This window comes from Drosophila yakuba, chromosome 2R (assembly GCF_016746365.2).
Source record: "Drosophila yakuba strain Tai18E2 chromosome 2R, Prin_Dyak_Tai18E2_2.1, whole genome shotgun sequence".
Taxonomy (NCBI): domain Eukaryota; kingdom Metazoa; phylum Arthropoda; class Insecta; order Diptera; family Drosophilidae; genus Drosophila; species Drosophila yakuba.
Genome location: NC_052528.2, coordinates 7,246,422 through 7,264,717, shown reverse-complemented (window position 1 = coordinate 7,264,717; position 18,296 = coordinate 7,246,422). Strand labels below are relative to the sequence as shown.

At 41.3% G+C, this 18,296-nt stretch overlaps 4 protein-coding genes across 6 annotated transcripts in view; 2 read left to right on the top strand and 2 right to left on the bottom strand.

The window, feature by feature from the left end:
- LOC6529563 overlaps positions 1 to 13,747 on the top strand; it is a 124,424-nt gene extending 110,677 nt beyond the window's left edge. For all 3 annotated transcript variants that reach the window (XM_039373189.1, XM_015196616.2, XM_039373188.1), the window contains 3 exons: positions 8,290 to 8,551; positions 9,516 to 9,591; positions 11,906 to 13,747. In XM_039373189.1, the coding sequence (XP_039229123.1) occupies positions 8,290 to 8,551; positions 9,516 to 9,591; positions 11,906 to 12,134 (567 nt within the window). In that variant the 3' untranslated portion in view covers positions 12,135 to 13,747. The remainder of the gene's footprint in view (positions 1 to 8,289; positions 8,552 to 9,515; positions 9,592 to 11,905) is intronic.
- Positions 13,748 to 13,938: 191 nt separating this feature from the next.
- On the top strand, positions 13,939 to 15,506 carry LOC6529561 (2-oxoglutarate and iron-dependent oxygenase JMJD4 homolog). The gene is made up of 2 exons (XM_002090522.4): positions 13,939 to 14,698; positions 14,753 to 15,506. Exons 1-2 carry the CDS (start codon positions 14,067 to 14,069, stop codon positions 15,405 to 15,407), a joined length of 1,287 nt encoding a protein of 428 aa, XP_002090558.1. The 5' UTR covers positions 13,939 to 14,066; the 3' UTR covers positions 15,408 to 15,506.
- On the bottom strand, positions 15,434 to 16,591 carry LOC6529560. Its single transcript, XM_002090521.4, has 4 exons — positions 16,359 to 16,591; positions 16,057 to 16,283; positions 15,812 to 15,988; positions 15,434 to 15,759 (listed from the first exon to the last, which is right to left on the bottom strand). The coding sequence occupies exons 1-4, from the start codon at positions 16,563 to 16,565 to the stop codon at positions 15,507 to 15,509; spliced, it is 864 nt and encodes a 287-aa protein (XP_002090557.1). The 5' UTR covers positions 16,566 to 16,591; the 3' UTR covers positions 15,434 to 15,506.
- Positions 16,592 to 16,654: 63 nt separating this feature from the next.
- Positions 16,655 to 17,871, bottom strand: LOC6529559. Its single transcript, XM_002090520.4, has 4 exons — positions 17,658 to 17,871; positions 17,353 to 17,585; positions 17,107 to 17,283; positions 16,655 to 17,052 (listed from the first exon to the last, which is right to left on the bottom strand). The coding sequence occupies exons 1-4, from the start codon at positions 17,850 to 17,852 to the stop codon at positions 16,818 to 16,820; spliced, it is 840 nt and encodes a 279-aa protein (XP_002090556.3). The 5' UTR covers positions 17,853 to 17,871; the 3' UTR covers positions 16,655 to 16,817.
- Positions 17,872 to 18,296: the final 425 nt, after the last annotated feature.

Genomic DNA, 18,296 nt, shown 5'->3' with positions numbered 1-18,296 from the left:
AAAAATAGTTTGCAAGAGTGAGCTATGTGAATGGGTATTTTAATTAAAACAGGCACACATTCAAACAGATGAAAGGCAACAAATTATTGCTTCAAAATTCTGGCACTATATAAATTCAGGAATCCAAAATGAATGGGGGGAGTGTTATAAAACATGGTAAAGAATTTCGGCATATATATGCAACTTAGTTTGCGGTTTTACGTTGAATGCAATAAAATATTCAAATGCACAATCAATAAACTGTATGTTCACTCCCCAAAGAAATTCGGCTCTGCATTTAAATTTGCCAGGAATGCCATTTCTTGCCCCTTTTTTGCGTTGCTTAAAATTATTTTTTAGACAGGGCTCTGCGGTCGGCAGTAGTGTCAATGGAAAAATATTTTCAATTTAAAATGTTTCTCGTATCTGCCCAACGATGTGATATCCCTTGTGTCGGTTTAATTGTTGTCCAGCGCAGGTATGCTTGATCTTTTGTGACCGATGCAAATTGTTGCATAATCGAGAGCACTTCAATTTGGAATATTCTGCAGTATCCATCACAAAATGTGAGAAATGTCTTGGGGGAGTTTCGCATGGGCGTTTTGCCTTCTGATTTATTGAAATTGTTCGGACGCAAGTTCAGAGAAACAATTTGTAAATTTGTAAATATTCTCAAGTCTGGTGGCACCGAAATCTGTCAAATAATCTTTATTTTCGAATAGTTGGGCACACCCTTTTAATTCGTATTTATATCACAGACCCTCCATGTTCCCTGACTTGGAAATTCCCAACAAGTCAAAGACCAGAAAAGAAGTGGAGATACCTGGGATTTAAATGCTATTTACACAGCTTTCTACTGGCCAATAACATGCGCTCAAATCTGAGAGAAAAGGATCGCAGTAGTGGCCAAGGAAGCCCCACAGGAGGTGCGGAGTCCCGAAATAGTGTTGACCCTTTTACCATTGTCTGGGCACGTATGAAAGGGCTAAAATGTGACACTCGGGGAGTTGGGAATGGGAATGGGAATCTGAATGGGAATGGGAATGGGCAGCGTGGGCTTAGGTGTCTCTCCGCTTAGATCTCCTTCTCCCTCTCGCCATCCAGTATACCCATTTCAGACTACTCCCAGCCCAATCCGGCCATTCCGAAGCTGGCTGAGATTCAACTGGAAATTGTGCACACCTGTCGACAGACAAAGATGGCAATGGCACAGTTAGAAGCGAAATACTAGGAGTCTATTAGTAAAATGAATTATTTTACTACTTAGATATAAAAATGGTTAACACTTTATAATACAAATGTGCTTATATTAAAAGTATTTATTTAAATAAGTGATTACTATGTGCCAAGTGTTAAAAATAGTTCAATTAAATTAGTATGCTCTACACCTCTACTTTCACTTAAAAATATGATTTCATAGGTACAAATAAATAAAATAAAAATGGTGGAGGATGTATAAAGGCAAACCTCTAGTATTTTGAGCCCACTTGTAGATGAGCTATGGGAATTGCCGGGCGGGTGAGTGGCATATCTGGTGCCACCCCCTCGACAATTCCCGGTTGTGGCTCAGGCAACGTTATTACCTTGACACATGTGTAACGGCTTTGTCTTTTTTCCGTTCTTTGGCGAACCTTTTTTCTTCCTGAATTCAACTGTAACAACAACTGCAAAAGCGGCTTTTGTTTGGCCCGTCGACGGGCTGAGCAACCTTTAACCCCTCACCTGGCACCCCTCACCCTCACCCACGCCCTTTGACCCCCTCGTTGTTAACACTGCGATGGGCCCAGCAGCGTGTTGCTAATGCATGTTGAGTCGAGCTTAAGACACAATTTCAGTCTGCTGGAGCAGATTTGTGCACCCCCTTTGATGTGAACCCAAAAAGGGCGGCCTAGAGCAGCCGAAATCCATTTAGCAATTTCCTCATTTTCAATCAGCTGTGCGGGGAATCCCCGATTGGTGTGCAGGCAATCTCTTTCGGGTCGAGATGATTAAGTATGCTACAAGGTGCACCCTGGAGATGGCAAAGGTGTGACAATTTCGCTGGAGAAAATATGACCAAAGATTCGGTTGTCCTGGAGTGTCACTTGTTTTTAGACTTGTAGTATTCAAGACTACTATGAGTGTTCATCTGTTTGAATGAAATTATAACAAAAGCCTTTTCAAATCGAGATCGATTATTTCTACATGGCTAAATATTCGTGTCAATTTATTTAACATTATTTTTGTCACGTTTCCAGTTCGATAATCGCTCAAATAAATCACATTTGGCTGTCATTAAAGTTTAAGTTCCTAATCCGTTTCGAGCTCTAGCAGAAATAGCAGAAAAGGAAAAAACGAATTGACTTTATAGTCGCCCTTATAGGGAATAGCAACGGAAAATTGATGAAATTGATTTCCACATTGGCAATTTTCTGAGCGGACTCACGTTTGCACCTGACAACTGCAACCGGCTGACCTCTCAACTCCCGACCTGCCCAAGTAAATGCTCTAGCCAAACATTTTGTCATCCATCTTGGGCCAAGATCCCAAACAGCCACGTCGCTGTCTATTAGTTTCCCCAGATTCCCACCCGCTCCCAGCAGGAAAACCCTGCGGGCTCAGACGTCGCCATCAACAGGAGCATCCATTTCCCAGTCTCAATCTTGGCCAACTGCAGCTCCTGGATTTTTTTCCGCTGCAGCACGTTTAGCCAGTTGTTTTTTGCTCGATTTTTGCTCGCTTGCAACAAATTGTGTGCTCTGCATTGGGATCAGGGGTGGAGAAAGGTGGCTATTCACTAACGACACTTTATAAAATATTCAACCCGCCTGCCAGAGTCTGGAGCTGCTAGTTGAATGTGTGCTCGCTGTCTTGGCAGCTAAAAGTTTTTAATGAATTTTTTAGCAAGCTAATCGAAGTCAATGTTAGTTGAAAAATGCATTAAATAACGTGGCACGTATGCTCAACGCGTCGTATGCGCAATGTCGCCAGCCGAATGTTGACATATCCGTAACAGAGTAAAGACACTGTTTTTGGTTTTTTACTTCTGTGCGAAGAGTCTGAACTGCCACTTTTGACTTTTTAATGCCAGCGCTCGCAGAAGGTCAGACAGTCGGAAAAGTGGGAGGTGGAAAAGCTAACCAGGCGCATCAAGAGTTTTCTTTTTTACCCGCGCAGAGAAGAGGATATAACATGCTTATCAAATTTGCATTGCAAATTTGGAATTTTCTGCTTGCTGGATATGTGTGGAAAAGGGCTAAAATGAAGGGCTCCGTTAAAGGGCAGAGTTGGCCGAATAATAAGATAAATATTTTATTGCAAGTGCTACTCAACTGCAGAGGAATACTTTTATGGCGGGCTTTTATTCCCCGAACTAAATTGATTTCTTTCAGAGAAACCAAGCTTAATGTGGAGTAACCAAGTCTAAGATGTTCCAGTTATGAATTATATTTTGAGTACAACCAAGTATGCAAATTAAAGCTCCAGCTGAAAGGGAAAACTCATTTAAAAACTCAGCTGGACTTGTAATTAACTTTCTCTGGCTGGGTTGAGATGTTGTGGCATAACCAAAATATTTATCCAATTAATTTCTACCTTGGTTGCCAAGCAATTTATTGCAACAATTTCATTACGCTGTTCGCATATTTTCACTAGCTTGGTGTTTGCTTTGCCTCATCGCATCTGCCGTGTCTCATTTTCCCTGCTTATCTCAGTCGGATTCCTGGTGCTCTTCTCGAGCATCTGCTATGTGCACCCTGTGCACCTTGTGCCCCGGGCTGTTTTTCCAGTTGCAGTTTTCCCCAGCACTTTGCACGCTCTCTGACTGCTCCCCACTATGCCCCATTGCCCCACTCCCCGTCCCTCAAGTAAGCGCCTCAATTATGGACTCAGACAGTAAGATAGACAGCCAGACCGGGAAATGTGAACAAAACGCAACTGACGAAGGACTAGAGCATTTTTGTGCTCGTTCAGGCGTGCTGAGACTCGTGAAAAGCTTAAAAAATGTGCGGAAAAGGAAGGGAGTCTTCCAGGACAGCTCATAAGTAGGGATCCTGGTATCCCAAAGCAAACCTGGCTGTATGACCTGCAATTGAGCTTTGAGTAAATAGTGTGCTTCGCTGCAGTTTGGCGTTTGATTGGTAATCGTGGGCAATATTCCTGCGGGGATTGAATGATTAAAAGAGTGAGCTATAGGGAGTTGCTGGAAAAGATTAATCGTTTTTGGTTCGAAGAAGGTGCTTTACTATCCCTTTTGTAATTAGAAGGTGGAACTCGGCTTGGAATTAACCATTTTATGCTACGATTGTGGCATAACATGTAAACAATTTAATTTTCTAGATGCCTTTAATAACATTGTTGACAACTGACAGGTTTTGTGTCAGCAGAATGTGGTTTCGCATTTTTCAAAATTATTGGCCAAAATAATGAGCCCTGAATCCAGCGCCAAGTCCGCACTTCATTGCCGAGAATTTGACTTTCCCACTCCCCCCAAGCTTCAGTCCTCCTCCTTGCTGCCCTCGATTCTCACGACCTCTGACAACCGCAACCAGCAATGACCTAATAAATCCGTTTTATGTCTTGGTCCTGGCGCCTCCTTCATTCGACGACTCCAATCGGTTGGACGGAAATGCCAGCGGCGTCTGTTTGTGGTAACCCCCCGGACGGGGCTCCTTTTGCCATCCTTATTTCCATACACACGGACAAATTACTTAGTATAATTTCAGTCAGAAACTACGCCGCCCTTCATTAAACCTTTGCATACATCAATACGTTCGCATCTTTTTAAGTTGTTTTAAGTTTGAATTCCGCAGTGTACTTGGTGCCATTTCAATTTCAATTCATATTCAAATTCAAACTGTAGGCGTGGCCGCCCCATTTATTGTCTGCGCCATTAGCTGCACTAATGATCCATTCAGCGGGGCTCAAATCAATGTGAAGGGGCAAGTCGAAGCAGGGGGGGAAAAGAAAAATGCGAAAAGGAAAAGGAAAAGAGGAAAACCCTAAGGCGGCCATATTTAAATAAGAGCCGGGATGCGGACTCCCTCATACAAACATGCCCATTTCCACGCCCACTTCCATGACCATGCCCATGTAAATCCTTACGCAGACAGACACATCGGCATTGTCAATATGCTTAATGGATTTTCAAATATTTAAACAACCCCGTAACCCAAGACGATGGCGGTTTTCCCCAAGCCTCCAGCCCATTTCCCGGGCATGCCGTTGGTCCTGTATGCATTTGCACACATTTACGCACTCAAACTTATAAATCAAATGTTATGGGTCCCGGGCTAATGGAATTACAAATTGGCATTTTCTTCTATTTGCCATGCATAAGCGATAATTGATAATTGATAACTGGGTCAGGAAAAGCTGCATCATGGCGATGAAAGGGAAAATACACGAAAGTGCAACTTGCCAGGGCAATTTCGATATTGGAAAAATTTCGAATAATAATATCTTTCTTCAGCCGCAACAAAGTTTAGATCTAAACTGATAAACCTACAGAGTTGTATAAAAAAAATGCTATAAATAGTTTTGAAAGCCATTAAAATAGGGTAAAAGTTATTAAAAATCGTAAGTTCTCTTTTCCCTAATTTTCACTTTGCAAAATGCAAAGCACGAACGCAAACACTTGCAGCTCAGTTTATTCATACAAGTTATGTGGGTATGCATTTATTTTATTTCAATTTAAAGTTTTAATGAGTTTTTGCATTGTACCCTAATGCTCTTGTGAAAAGGGCCAACAACTTGCTGGGATTTATTCCGTGTCGAGTTTATTTATTTACTCTTCCGGGCGATTATTTCAAACAGAGTTTTTATGCACTTCTCGCATGTGCAGACTTTGCTGTGTTGTTTCCCAGATTTAGCGAAAATTTTAAATTAATTTGAAAATAAATTCAATTTAAACGCGATTTGTTGGTTGTTGTTATGCTGGCTTAAACTAATTGCCCCTGCAGTTGGTAAATCTTTATGCAATGTGAAATACAATTTTTGTGTTTGGCCTTAGTAACCGAAATTCACAAATTGCATATTAAACATTTTTCGGGAGCCATACCTATGCAAACTATTTCAATTTAATTGATGGCGGGTCAGCATACAGAATACAGCTGTCAAAAAAAGAAGAATTCCAGCAAAGCTTCGGGGCTAATCTATACAAAATTATTTAAATCATAAAAGCCATTGATACAAAATTAATAACAATCGAAGCGATTTTTCTGCTCGTGTCAAACTGTCAGGAGTTCCGTATTGTTGGGCAAACATATACAAATAATAACCAATAAAAAAGAACTACCGAAATCCTGCTGACATTAATGAGTAAATGTGAAAAGTTTCCATAGAATTGAGCGACAGAAAAATGCCAGCCTGTCATTGTTAAACATTCTCCACCCAAAGCATTGTTGCCTGCCTGGCTTTGTTCGAGCTTCGAATGTCCTTCTTCCAGGACACACAGGCCGCAGGCCAAAATGTGTCAAAGTAAAAGCACGAATCGAGCCATTACGCATACTTACGAGTATTTGCACACACAATTATTAAAACTTCTGTTTGCCGTGGGAGAAATTAGTTTGCCAAGGAAATTGGGAATATTTGTTTCCTTTGATTATTTGCCGGAAATAAACCGAAAACCCCCAATTAAAAATGCAATTAAATGTAACTGAACAGCATCGAATGCAATTTAATGGTTCGAATATCGTTGCCATAAACCGGAGAGAAAAACAGATTTCTATTGAGTTTATTGTAATTATGTATATTTTATAACTGCACAATGATGGCCCGTGCTTGGGTTATATGCAAATAAGCCAAATACATATCAATACATATGTGCATTAATACATCAGCAAATATTGCCTAACAAATTATTTATTTCCGGTTGCCTTGCCAAGTAATTAATCACCAAATAATTTCACAGTTTTAATTTACTACACCCACGCAGACAGACAAGTGCATAAAACCAATTTGTGCCTATGCACCTCTAATTAAGATTTAATGCCCTAGTAGCACTCAAAATCGAATCCTGCCACGCCCCTTCTCCCTTTCTCCCTTTTCTATGTGCCATTTTGTGTGCGTAATTAAGCGACAATAAGCATTTAATTCACATTTCTCGTACGCACACAATTGCAATTAGTTGCGTCGCGAGCTTGTGTGTGTGTGCTCGCCTTCGCCCTTAATGCCACGCCCATTAGGTACACACCCCGCCCAATTGCAAACACACACAGATCCACACAACTACACAAACAGGCAGCAAACAACAACAAATTGTTGGCTAATTTGAGAGGCACCGAAATGCCGCTGCCTCCAATTGACATGGTTATACGGCTGTTATATAAATATATTCATGCATCTGTGTGGGTGAGTGTATATACATATGTATTTATTGGCATGCCGATATGTCGGGTATATGTGACTGCAATTAAAAATTATCTGCTAACCGGCATCGGACATAAAATACACTGCGAATTGGCCAGCCGATAAAGGATAGCACTAGACGGGGACTTACACGACTGCGATTACGGCAACTAAAACTCTAGATACCTCAAATGCTAACTTTAATCAGTTCCTTTATTCTAGCACAAGAAATTACACGACCAATTTTAAATGTCGGATATTGTAAAATGATTTCGCGTCCCTCCCCAAAAAGTAGGAAATCTTTTAGTACAACTTTAGTACAGTAAACTGACTAAACTAATATGGTTGAAAATATTACACAATGTGTTTGCTGGTTTCTTCTCAATTAAATCAAAGCTGTAAGCCAAACGTATAGATATATCTGAAAATCTTTGGCGAGATAGGGATTCATTTGGGGTAATGGTTCCACCATTGAAATGTTTAATTACAGTTCCTTCATTTAACGGCCAACAGTGTAATAAATTTTGCCCACATAATTTGTGCCGCTCCTTGGGGCTAATAGTGCGGGCAGGGGCAGCTTGCATCAGATTAGTAATTATGTAAGCCCACAGATACACACGACCACGGATTCGCCCAATGAATCCCCATAAATCCGCGCATAAATACAAATTACTCCGCCAGCCAGCAATATCAGTTTACTTAGGGCGGCAGCGGGTTAGGGGTCAACGGGCACTCAAAGGTTAAATGAAAGCCCATGCATAATGAAAACGGTTTCCAGATGTCCTCTGCCCCGTCGGTCATTACTTATGTTTTATGACATGCGACTTAGGTTTTATGCCCTCGCTATTTCGCTCTTGAGGAAATCCCCCATTAAGTACACTACAATAGAGGGAGCGGCCTCTTAGCAGCTTCTTACCACTAATCAGTGGCTAACCAACGCACACCTCTGATAAATCCACTCACGCGAATCCCTCTGCTTTCCAGACAATCATCCGCGAAATGAATCGACTGGGAATGATGGTCGACCTGTCCCACGTCTCCAAGGGAACGATGAGGGACGCCCTGGAGGTGAGCGAGGCACCTGTGATATTCTCGCACTCCTCCGCCTACGAGCTCTGCAACACGAGCCGCAATGTCCAGGACGACATCCTGCGGGCGCTGGCCAAGAACGGGGGCTTGGTCATGGTCAACTTCTACTCGAAGTTCCTCTCCTGCAGCGACAACTCGACCGTGCACGATGCAGTCGGTAAGTGCCATTTTTGCAAAGGATACCTTTATAGTTTGTGTGTACCTTTTAGTGAGTATCCATGTATTTATAATGTTTTAAGTTTGATATCTCGTTAGGCGTCAGCAGAAGACCGTTTATCATTTTATATTTGAAATATGAAAAAAGTAACAGTTTCCTTTGAAAATTGAAGGTCCCATCTCAAACTAACTTTGCATCATAATCACCATTTTAGTTAATATTTAATTTTTTTTTAGGAATTTGACATAAAAAATGAAATGGGTTGTATTGTAACTTATCGCATACCTTGTAAATGCCTTCAAGGAAACTCTGTCCCATCCAAAATCAATAAAGGCCAGTGACTTGGTCGCGGTTGCTCTTTGTTGTGCTGAATCCTGATTGTCAGGCTATTGTTTCAGTTAGTTCATTATTACCTTCTCTCTTCTGTTCACTCCCTTTACCGTCTTTCTATTCTGATTTTTGCGGCATTGCTTTTGACGAGCCATCAAAATGGGTCTCGTAATCACTTCCTTGACTCGATGTCTTTTTCTTTTCAACCTACATTTTTGGCTACACAGCGAGAAGTACTACAAAAATTATTTATACGAAGATATGATTATGTTGATTTATAATAGATTAATCCATTGTAAATGAGCTGCAATAGGCATATTTTTATTACTATAAGCTATATAATTTGATTTTTTCAATAAACTCACTAAAAAAACGATTGTCAAGTGTTTGCACTGCAATAAAACCTAATAACCTCTAATGCCTACTTCTGCACTCTTTTTTCATTCCTTTGCTCTTCGGGTTGACGTGGACACACTTCAAACTTGCGAACATTTTAATAACGCTGACTTATGACGGCAAATACAACAACAATGGCGTCCGACCTGCAACAATGGCGCTTAATGAACTCGACGACGAATGGCAACCCTGCCACCGGATATCCTTCCGCTGACCAACACACTTTCAACACACACAGCGCATATTAATCACATTAAGCGAGTCGCAGGCATCGATCACGTTGGACTGGGCGCCGGCTACGACGGCATTAATTAGTAAGTAAAAGTCATTTATTTCACTTAAATTCGCATTTCTCCGCTCGCCCTGCCTTGCCGTAGTCGATATATACTATATGTACGAGTATAAAGCCCGGTTTCCTCCAGGTGGTTTCCCTTCCTTTGCCTGCCAATCTACCTCCTGTTTTTTAAGTTATTAATTGATTATATTTAAGGCCGAGGACTTAAAATTGGCATATTGCCTGAGCACAATGGGTGCGGATAGATCGTTATTATTTTACCGCTCATTACGGCCACTTGTCCACCATTTCCCTTTTGTTCTCTGGTGTTTTTCGCGAAAAACTTGTGCCATCTGTTTACGAGATTTTTAAGTTAATTTAATGAGCTCTTATCGCGCAACCGGGTGGCCACCAATAAAAGATTATCAGGCATTGCATCTGGCTTTGGAACTTATGAAAGTTGTTAAATGTATATATATGTTGGTGAAATTACTTTGGAGGAAACTAAAAAAAAGTATTGAAGGATGCGCCTTAAAAGTAAGGGAAATCAGTGCAACGAGTATAGGAGCAATACCCATTTTAAATAAATGAACCAACTTTTTCCGGCATCAACAAGTATACCAGCAAAAAGTTTAAACACCCAAAAATCCAGCTAAATTCCATTTGCGGGATTCTGATATTTACACGAGCTCCCAACCTAAAGCTATGTCATTAAATCACTAGCCAATCAGAATTTGTCCAAAAAGTATTTAAATCCCGTAACCATTAGCAGGAGCGAAATGTTCATTACCTCAATGAGCCGTCCAGTGGCAGAATGTCCTTTTTCCCCGAACTCAGCGTCATCGCCATCATCAACCTCATTCATCTTCATTATCGTTGTAATTATTCCCGTGATGCTGTGGAGAATGCATTTGCATAGATTTCCATTTCATTGCATCGTGGACACAATGCGAAAACAAACAAAATGTTGGGGACAACATTTTGATAAACCTACCTGTTCGTCCAGTCTCATCTCCCTGGGCTGTTTTTGAATTAAATATTTTGAGTGCATAGCCAAAAATGAGCATATGAGCAGGATTCCCATGCAAAAATAACAACAAGGACGACATAAAAATGCCAATGTAAATCAATTTCCACCGAAATGAACTTCATTTTGCTTTGGTCTTTCGGGGCAACGCGACCACATAAATGTTGTTGAGGTATTTTGGGTCCAAATGAAAACAAGAAAACTGAAATTGGTGTATATGAATATTTATGGGGCAATTGCCGGGGACCGACATACGAAACAAACATGAGCATGACACAATAAATAATCTAAAATTCTATGAAATTACCAAATGTCATATGGCCTTGTTTCCGGTTCGTGTCAAACCACATGACTGCTATTCTGGCGAGTTTCCACTTTAAAGGTTCATTGGGTGTCCCCTATCCCTCCTTCGCATTTTTTGTTGAGGTTTATTTATTCAATTAAATTGTCATTACATGTGCTGATAATTTGATCGAAATATTGGAATTGAATTTTGAGTTTCGGCCATCAAAAGCCACAAATAAGTGCTATTAATTTGCAACACAATCGCACGCACTCAAAAACAATTCTGCCCACATTCGCATGGAAAAATTGAAAATAGCAAAAGCCAATCTAGGAGAAAAGGACATAAATTGTTTTGCTCGCCGCAGTCGTTTGGCTATTTTTTTGAAAATCCTTAAATGGTTTTATACCGACTCGGCAGGGTGTCGCAAATGTGGTAAACCACCCACGTAATAAGAATTTGAATAATTATTTCAAAGTGTTTATATGAGTGACATAGTTCATAGCTCCACGTTATTAAATATAATGGTTTTAAATATAAATTAATTGGACTTAGTATTGAGCATCACCCTGTATAACTTATCCTTACCGCCATTTTGACCCATATTTATGCTGTTTGTGCCATTGAAACCGTGTTTGGCCTAAACGCCTGCATAGAAAACTAAATATTTATTTATTTGTACAAATGTCTGTTCATAAAATATGATTTCCGAGCACTTGAGTGTTCGGCCTGCAAAATGCATATTTATTATTTATTTTCCTTTGTGTGTCATTCATTATTTATTTGTTTTCCTGTGTTGCTTGACCCAATGCGACTCCATTACGCCCAGAGTGTCCTGCACAGAAATTGTTTGTCCGTGGGCTTTGCCTCTGGACAACTTACGCAATTTATTTTGTATGTAGTGCACGAAAATTAAATTTAATTGTGCGTAGAAATTTTCCGAAATATGTGCTCTACGGAGGGAGGAAGCGTTATTTTAATTCAATTTATACTCATTTCCGACGAAAAGAGCTAATGTATTGAGATACCCAAATCTGATTTTAGTACCCCCAAAGGACTGGAGGATGTGTCTTCATATCCGACTCTATTTGCTGAACTTCTTGGAGGCGGCTGGACAATTGATGAGCTCACCAAGCTGGCTGGCGGCAACTTTCTCAGAGTCATGCAGCAGGTGGAAAAGCTGAGGGATGACAAAAAGGCGGCGGGCGTGAAACCCTTTGAGGATCATCCGAACTTCCGCACGGACGACCCCTACAATTGTACATCCAGCTAATTGGGCACCGGACCCAAGGACAATGAGGTTGTACCAGAAATGCCGGGGAAGTCCCCGAAAGTCACCGAACTCGTAGGGAAAAGCGATGGAACTCCTGCTTCAGATGTATAGTAAATAAACCTATGTAGCAAACTTAAAAAATATAAACTTAACTAACGATATAAATAATTACGATTCGTATAAGGTTTAAATATATATTTTTAGGATACATAAATATGTAAATGCCTGATTATTTGGCTACGGAAATATCTTCCCATTCGCCCTGGTAATCTAATCGAATTTCTTTTCATTTTGAGACAATCTACAGACTGCCAAGGAAAAACACACCTACTTTTAAATTGCACCAGAGGCCCACACAAAATTTATGTAAAACTAAGTTATTTTCTACCTCGAATCCATATAGAAACCAGACTTTGTTAGCTCATCTCCAACTGGACCAACAAACACTTCACTTCTCTTCTGTGAAACTTCAATTATTCCAATAATTTACATGAAAACTACATATCAAGCATGTATTAAACTAAGATATTTAATTAGCGAAAGTATTTCATTTAGCATTTGATCCAATGCGAATACTTATGAGTGGGAAAGCATACACTTATAAATAATGAGTAAAATAATTGAATACTTTAGATTCAGTGGGAGCAGACGTAAATGAAATGTTTAGTTAAATTTTTAAGCAGTTTTGGGGCGTCAAAACTGAAAGAATAAATAGCGTAATAAATACTAAATTAGTTCGTAAGCAAAGTGTAGGCGTGGCACTGCCTGCTGCACGATCATTGTACATAAATTCCGTGGAGAATACGTATAGGAACAATTTATATTGATATAGAAGTTTTCCAGCATATAGTACATACATACATACTATATTCCTTTTCACCTACCACACAGATACATAGATCTCTCAGTCAGTCTCTCTGTACCTTCTGAACAAAAAGAAAACACAACTTGAAAATATAGAAAAATGCGAAAAAGTAGCCTAAGTAAACAAATTATACATACTTAACTACAACATATTGCAAGCAAAAAGCGAAAAACCGAAAAAAAAACGAACCCAAGACAAAATCAATAATTGTACATTTTCTAAACCGAAACCGAATAATAAATTGTAAACACCTTTATAAAGATTATTAGCATGAGAATCTACTGTTACGTTTTGTACGACTTTGTATGTGTATATAGCATTTTTACCTATACGCTAATTTGTATGGTCATTATATAGTTTTCTAGCGAACGATTCAAGCGTATTATTGTACTGGTGTACTGGTCTGATGAGCAGATTTGTTGGTAATCACATAGCTATAAGTCTGGCCTGGAAGGTCGAAAATAAATATCTGTAAAGTTTATACATATACGAATATGCTTAGACCTAGGAATAAAACCGAACTAGAATAGAAAAACATGCATATATACACTACAGTTCGATTCTCCAAATGTCTTTACACTTATTTGATCTTCCCTCAGTTGGAAATTAAACAAAAGCAAACACTCAATCTCAGACACGCATATGTAAAACCAAATTGTAGTTAAAAACTTGAAAATGGTAAAATGATTAGCGAATAAAACTCTAAAGGCAAACCAACTGCAGTAAATATAAAACCAATTAAAGAAAATTCTTGTTTTATTGCTGGAACTGGACAGGTTAAGCTTACAATGCCGTATTTTGAATTTTCGCGGCCAACTGCGTTAGTATTTAATTCGATTTTGGTATTCGCAAATAAAAATCAAAAATACTATAACTATCGGTTAAAAAGACCACCAGCGAACGGTCACATTGATATAATACCGCAGCCATATGTTTTTTGGTGGCGATGGTCACACACAAAAATCACAACAAAATATCGTTTTGGAATTTTTCACAAGGAACTCAAAAGGGAACAGCCAGTGCATGATTGAGGATTTGAGCGCCCCAGAGACCCACTGCCAGATCGAATGGCGTCAGAGGAGCGGGATGGGGATGTCCTTCTCCAGTTGCAGCCCGAGGAAATCGGCGAAAGTGACGCCCAGCTGCCCGAGCACATCGAGCGCTGTTCTGGACTAGACTATAACGATTTTTTCTGGCGCTTCATGCACAAGAATATCCCGGTCGTTATAGCGGACGTCTCCAACGACTGGGAGTGCCAGAACTGGACTGTGGCGGGAGTGCGGGACCAGGAGTCGCGGGATCTCAACTCCAATGCGAGTGCATCTTCCATCAACTTTGACTACCTCAAAACCAAGATCAGCGATTGCCCGGTTCCAGTTGCCGATTGCAATTCGTCGTACTTCAACAGTCACACCAAGCTGGAGCTCAACTTCCACGACTACCTGGCGAAATGGAGGAGTGGCATCGAAAATCAGTCATCCAATCGGACAGCGTGGACGTCGGCGGAAGTGAATAGTAATGTGGTTCCCGCGAGCGGGGACAATCTCTACCTCAAGGACTGGCATCTGGCCGCCCAAATGCCGGACTATAACTTCTACAAGGTGCCTAAATACTTTTCCTCCGACTGGCTAAACGAACAGCTGATTCAGCAGGGGAAGGACGACTACCGATTCGTCTATATGGGGCCCAAGAACTCATGGTCTATTTCCACATCTTTCCTGGGTTTCTCATACTAAATCACGTTCCATTCCAGGACCTCCTATCATGCGGATGTGTTTGGCTCCTTCAGTTGGTCCACCAATATAGTGGGCCTTAAGAAGTGGCTGATAATGCCGCCGGGAGAAGAACTCAAACTGAACGATCGCTTGGGAAACCTGCCCTTTAGCATAGACGAGAAAATGCTGGATGAGCACCACGTCCGATATTACACCATTAATCAGCGCGCCAATGAAGCTGTTTTCGTGCCCAGTGGATGGTTTCATCAGGTGTGGAACCTTACGGACACCATATCCGTCAATCACAACTGGTTCAATGCCTGCAATATAGCCTTGGTCTGGCAGAACCTTAAGAACAACCTGAAGGCCGTTTGCAATGAGATCTCCGACTGCCAGCAAATGGATAACTTTGAGGCCCACTGCCAGACAATGCTGAGGGCCAGCTTTGGTATCAACTACCTCGATTTTATAGAACTCCTGGAGTTTATAGCCGCTCGCCGATTGGCAGAAGCAACCGTAGCCACCAAATTTTTACTGTTCGATAGCTACGTAATGAATGATTATCACGTGCAATACGATCTCGAGTGCTTAAGGAAGATCACCCGGATTCTGACAGAGGATTCGACTATCCAGTTTAGTCCCCTTCAATTAGAAGATCGCTGCCAGGGATTGCTCAGACGATTAGAGTTTTAAAATAAGCAAAGCAAAATGCCTCGGCATATTTTTATACCAAACTTGTATTCATATACAACCAAAAGTCGTAATATTTTAATACAGACATTTAAACACCAACTACTCGCCCTCGGGCCAGGTGAACTCGCCCCTGGTGGGTTCGGTCCTTAGCCAAAGGCACTGGTCGATGACCTGGAAGCCAAGTTTGCTGAACATCTCGGATGAGGGCTTATTCAAGGGGCCCACGAGGGCCATTACATCGTGACCCTCAGCGGCTAGGCGGTATGCGATTTCCCTCGTCACTACACTGCCGAATCCTCGACGTTTGTGTAAAGCTTTCACCTGCAGGGCGCCCAAGTAGCCGCCTTGCAACCTAAAGATTTTTACATAGATAATGGGTCTTTACAGAAATTTATTTGTCTCACCTGATGCACCAGGCAACTAGTTCTTGGGTGTCCTCCTGGTACAATCCTACACTGACGCACAGGCGAATCTGTCTTTCTATGAAGAACAAAGATCCCACATGATGGTTGGGCCACTCGTCGTTCACCAAAGGAGCGTCTGCCACGCTCAGGGGCCTTAGAACAAATCCATCTGGTGGTCTGCGATGGAGATGAGGATCATAATCATAATCATAACTCATTCTGTTAAACAGATTATTGTCTCTTACTCAACTTTCAGCTTGAGAGCGTCCTCAGCTTTCATAAAATACAAATTCGTGTAATCCCTGAATACCAGCTCCAACCTCTTAGACTCAACCAGACCATCCAGGGCATCAATGTGTCTGGAGGGTATTGAACTGCATTTCAGACCCGTCGACCAGTCCAATAATTCCAAAGCTGATCTAACAAGGCCGTTTGTGTTGGTCAAGCAACCTACAAATAGTTGATAGCGATCCTAAGAGAGGGTCGCCTCTCTTAGTAAACTTTTTGAACGGGAAAAAAACAACCTTTACATGTATGTAGTACTCACCACTATGACAAAAAGACCTTCGTCTCTGGCTTGTTTTGTATCCAATGTGTACATCTGAATGTTCCTCATGTGGGGTTGTTTTTTCAGGAATGACACGAAGTTATCAAGGCAGTAGTATTCCTGGCAATACTTCGGCCAGTTCTGCTTGTAGAGCTGTTGGAACTGCTGGATGTCTTTCAATCCAATAACTTCTAATCGAGTACCCATTTTGGTCGAGTGGAACAATCTTCCCCTCCAAGCAACAGAGTTTGAATGGCTTTTGCTATTTGCTGTTTGGTGACTAAAACTAAATCAAGCAGCTGGTGTGTTTCTCTTTAATTAGATCTCTTAACGTCGTTAGATTCTCTTATGCGGTTTTTTATGACTAGCCCGTATATTGTTTGCCAGCTGCGGAAACGCATTATCTTTAATGATTTAAATCTACAAAAAAAAAGATTTACAGGCAAAAAGCCCTTAATCTTATGAATCCCCCCTTGGGGACTCCGTGATCAGCCAGTGACACTGGTCGATGACTTTGAAGCCTAGTTTGGTGAACAGGCCCAAGGATGCCTTGTTCTCGGGAACAACTTCGGTGATTGTATCCCGTCCCAGCAGAGCCTCCTGTCTGGAAAACTCCTTCACAATCAGCTGGCCGAAGCCTCGGCGCTTGTAGGACGACTTCACCTGAAGGACTGCCAGTAAGCCATCTGAAGCCCTGTCAAGTGATAGTGATGATTAATTCATTTAATTAATTAGTGTAGAAGTTTACCTAATGCACCAGGCCACGAGCTCTTTGGTTTCCTTCGTGTACAAGCCCACACTGGTGTCATACTGAATTTGGCGGTGGACCAGGGCAAGGGAGTCCGGCTCACTCCATTCCCACTGATCGTTGATCACTTGAGCATCCTCTACATCCACAGGCTTAAGGGTGAACCCAGCCGGAGGTCTGCAAAAGTTTAAGTGCGTTTTGAGCCACTTGCTCTCTATATAGATAGATATATCTTTCTGAACTTACTCAACTTGGAAGAGCAGGGCTTCCTCCTTGCTTAAGACCAGGGAAAGGGTTGTACTGTCCAGGTCCAGTTTCAGATTGTTCGCTTGAATAATGTCGTTGGCCACATTGAAATACCTTTTTGGCATTGAGGCGAATTGTTCGCCTCCATAGAGGCTAAATTTCAGTAAGGACTCCTTGAGAAGGCGTTCCGACTCTTCAGCCTCCAGGAAGCCAAGAAATATCTGATAGTGATCCTAAATGATCCGCACAAAACCAAAGATATAAAAAGTCCGCACAAGTTTAGGAACAATCTGTCGCATTCATACCACAATCACGAATAATCCGAGTTCCAGATTGGGAAGGGCATACACTTGCACTTCCTTTAGTTGATCGTCCTTCTTATGGAGCTCCAGAAAAGTGTCCAGGCAATAGTACTCCTTGCAGTATTTGGGCCATTCCTGGGTGAAAACCCGCTTCAGATCCCCCAACTGCTGAATGCCGACCTGCTGCAGACGATCCATTTCGGAAACTGATCCCCGGCAACTAGACAGTGACTCCATTTATACACTGAGATAGCAGGGTACTATATAGTTCTAGATTGTTTTCCATATTAGCCGCTGTAGACCTTTCAGTATCTCTATTTGCTGTCTGGGCCAATCCCTGCTGGATCAAGATATCTGGAAGCCTTTTGGCTCGAGTGTGATCTGAATCATTTGCCGTGTGGCTGTGGTAATCGACTCAGGAATGGGGAATTGCGAAAACAATTAGCTGGCGATGCACAAGCTTTCAGCTGACTGCACTGTTTCCTCAAGCGAAACAGCCTTTCCGATCGAATAACCGAACGAAAGTGCGTGATGAAGTGCAGCTTCTCAAGCATCATCTGTACCTTGTATAAAGAATAATTTATCTATTAAAAGTCTCTTACTCCCTAAGAATGAATGATGCAACTTTGCAACGCTCACAAC

Coding starts and splice junctions, on each gene's coding strand:
- LOC6529559 (XM_002090520.4), bottom strand. CDS start 17,852: ATGGATCGTCTGCAGCAGGTCGGCATTCAGCAGTTGGGGGATCTGAAG. Junction 17,284..17,352: donor GCCCTGCTCTTCCAAGTTGA/GTAAGTTCAGAA, acceptor AAACTTTTGCAG/ACCTCCGGCTGGGTTCACCC. Junction 17,053..17,106: donor CTCGTGGCCTGGTGCATTAG/GTAAACTTCTAC, acceptor ATCACTTGACAG/GGCTTCAGATGGCTTACTGG.
- LOC6529561 (XM_002090522.4), top strand. CDS start 14,067: ATGGCGTCAGAGGAGCGGGATGGGGATGTCCTTCTCCAGTTGCAGCCC. Junction 14,699..14,752: donor ATGGGGCCCAAGAACTCATG/GTCTATTTCCAC, acceptor GTTCCATTCCAG/GACCTCCTATCATGCGGATG.
- LOC6529560 (XM_002090521.4), bottom strand. CDS start 16,565: ATGGGTACTCGATTAGAAGTTATTGGATTGAAAGACATCCAGCAGTTC. Junction 16,284..16,358: donor AAGGTCTTTTTGTCATAGTG/GTGAGTACTACA, acceptor ACCCTCTCTTAG/GATCGCTATCAACTATTTGT. Junction 15,989..16,056: donor GCTCTCAAGCTGAAAGTTGA/GTAAGAGACAAT, acceptor TCTCCATCGCAG/ACCACCAGATGGATTTGTTC.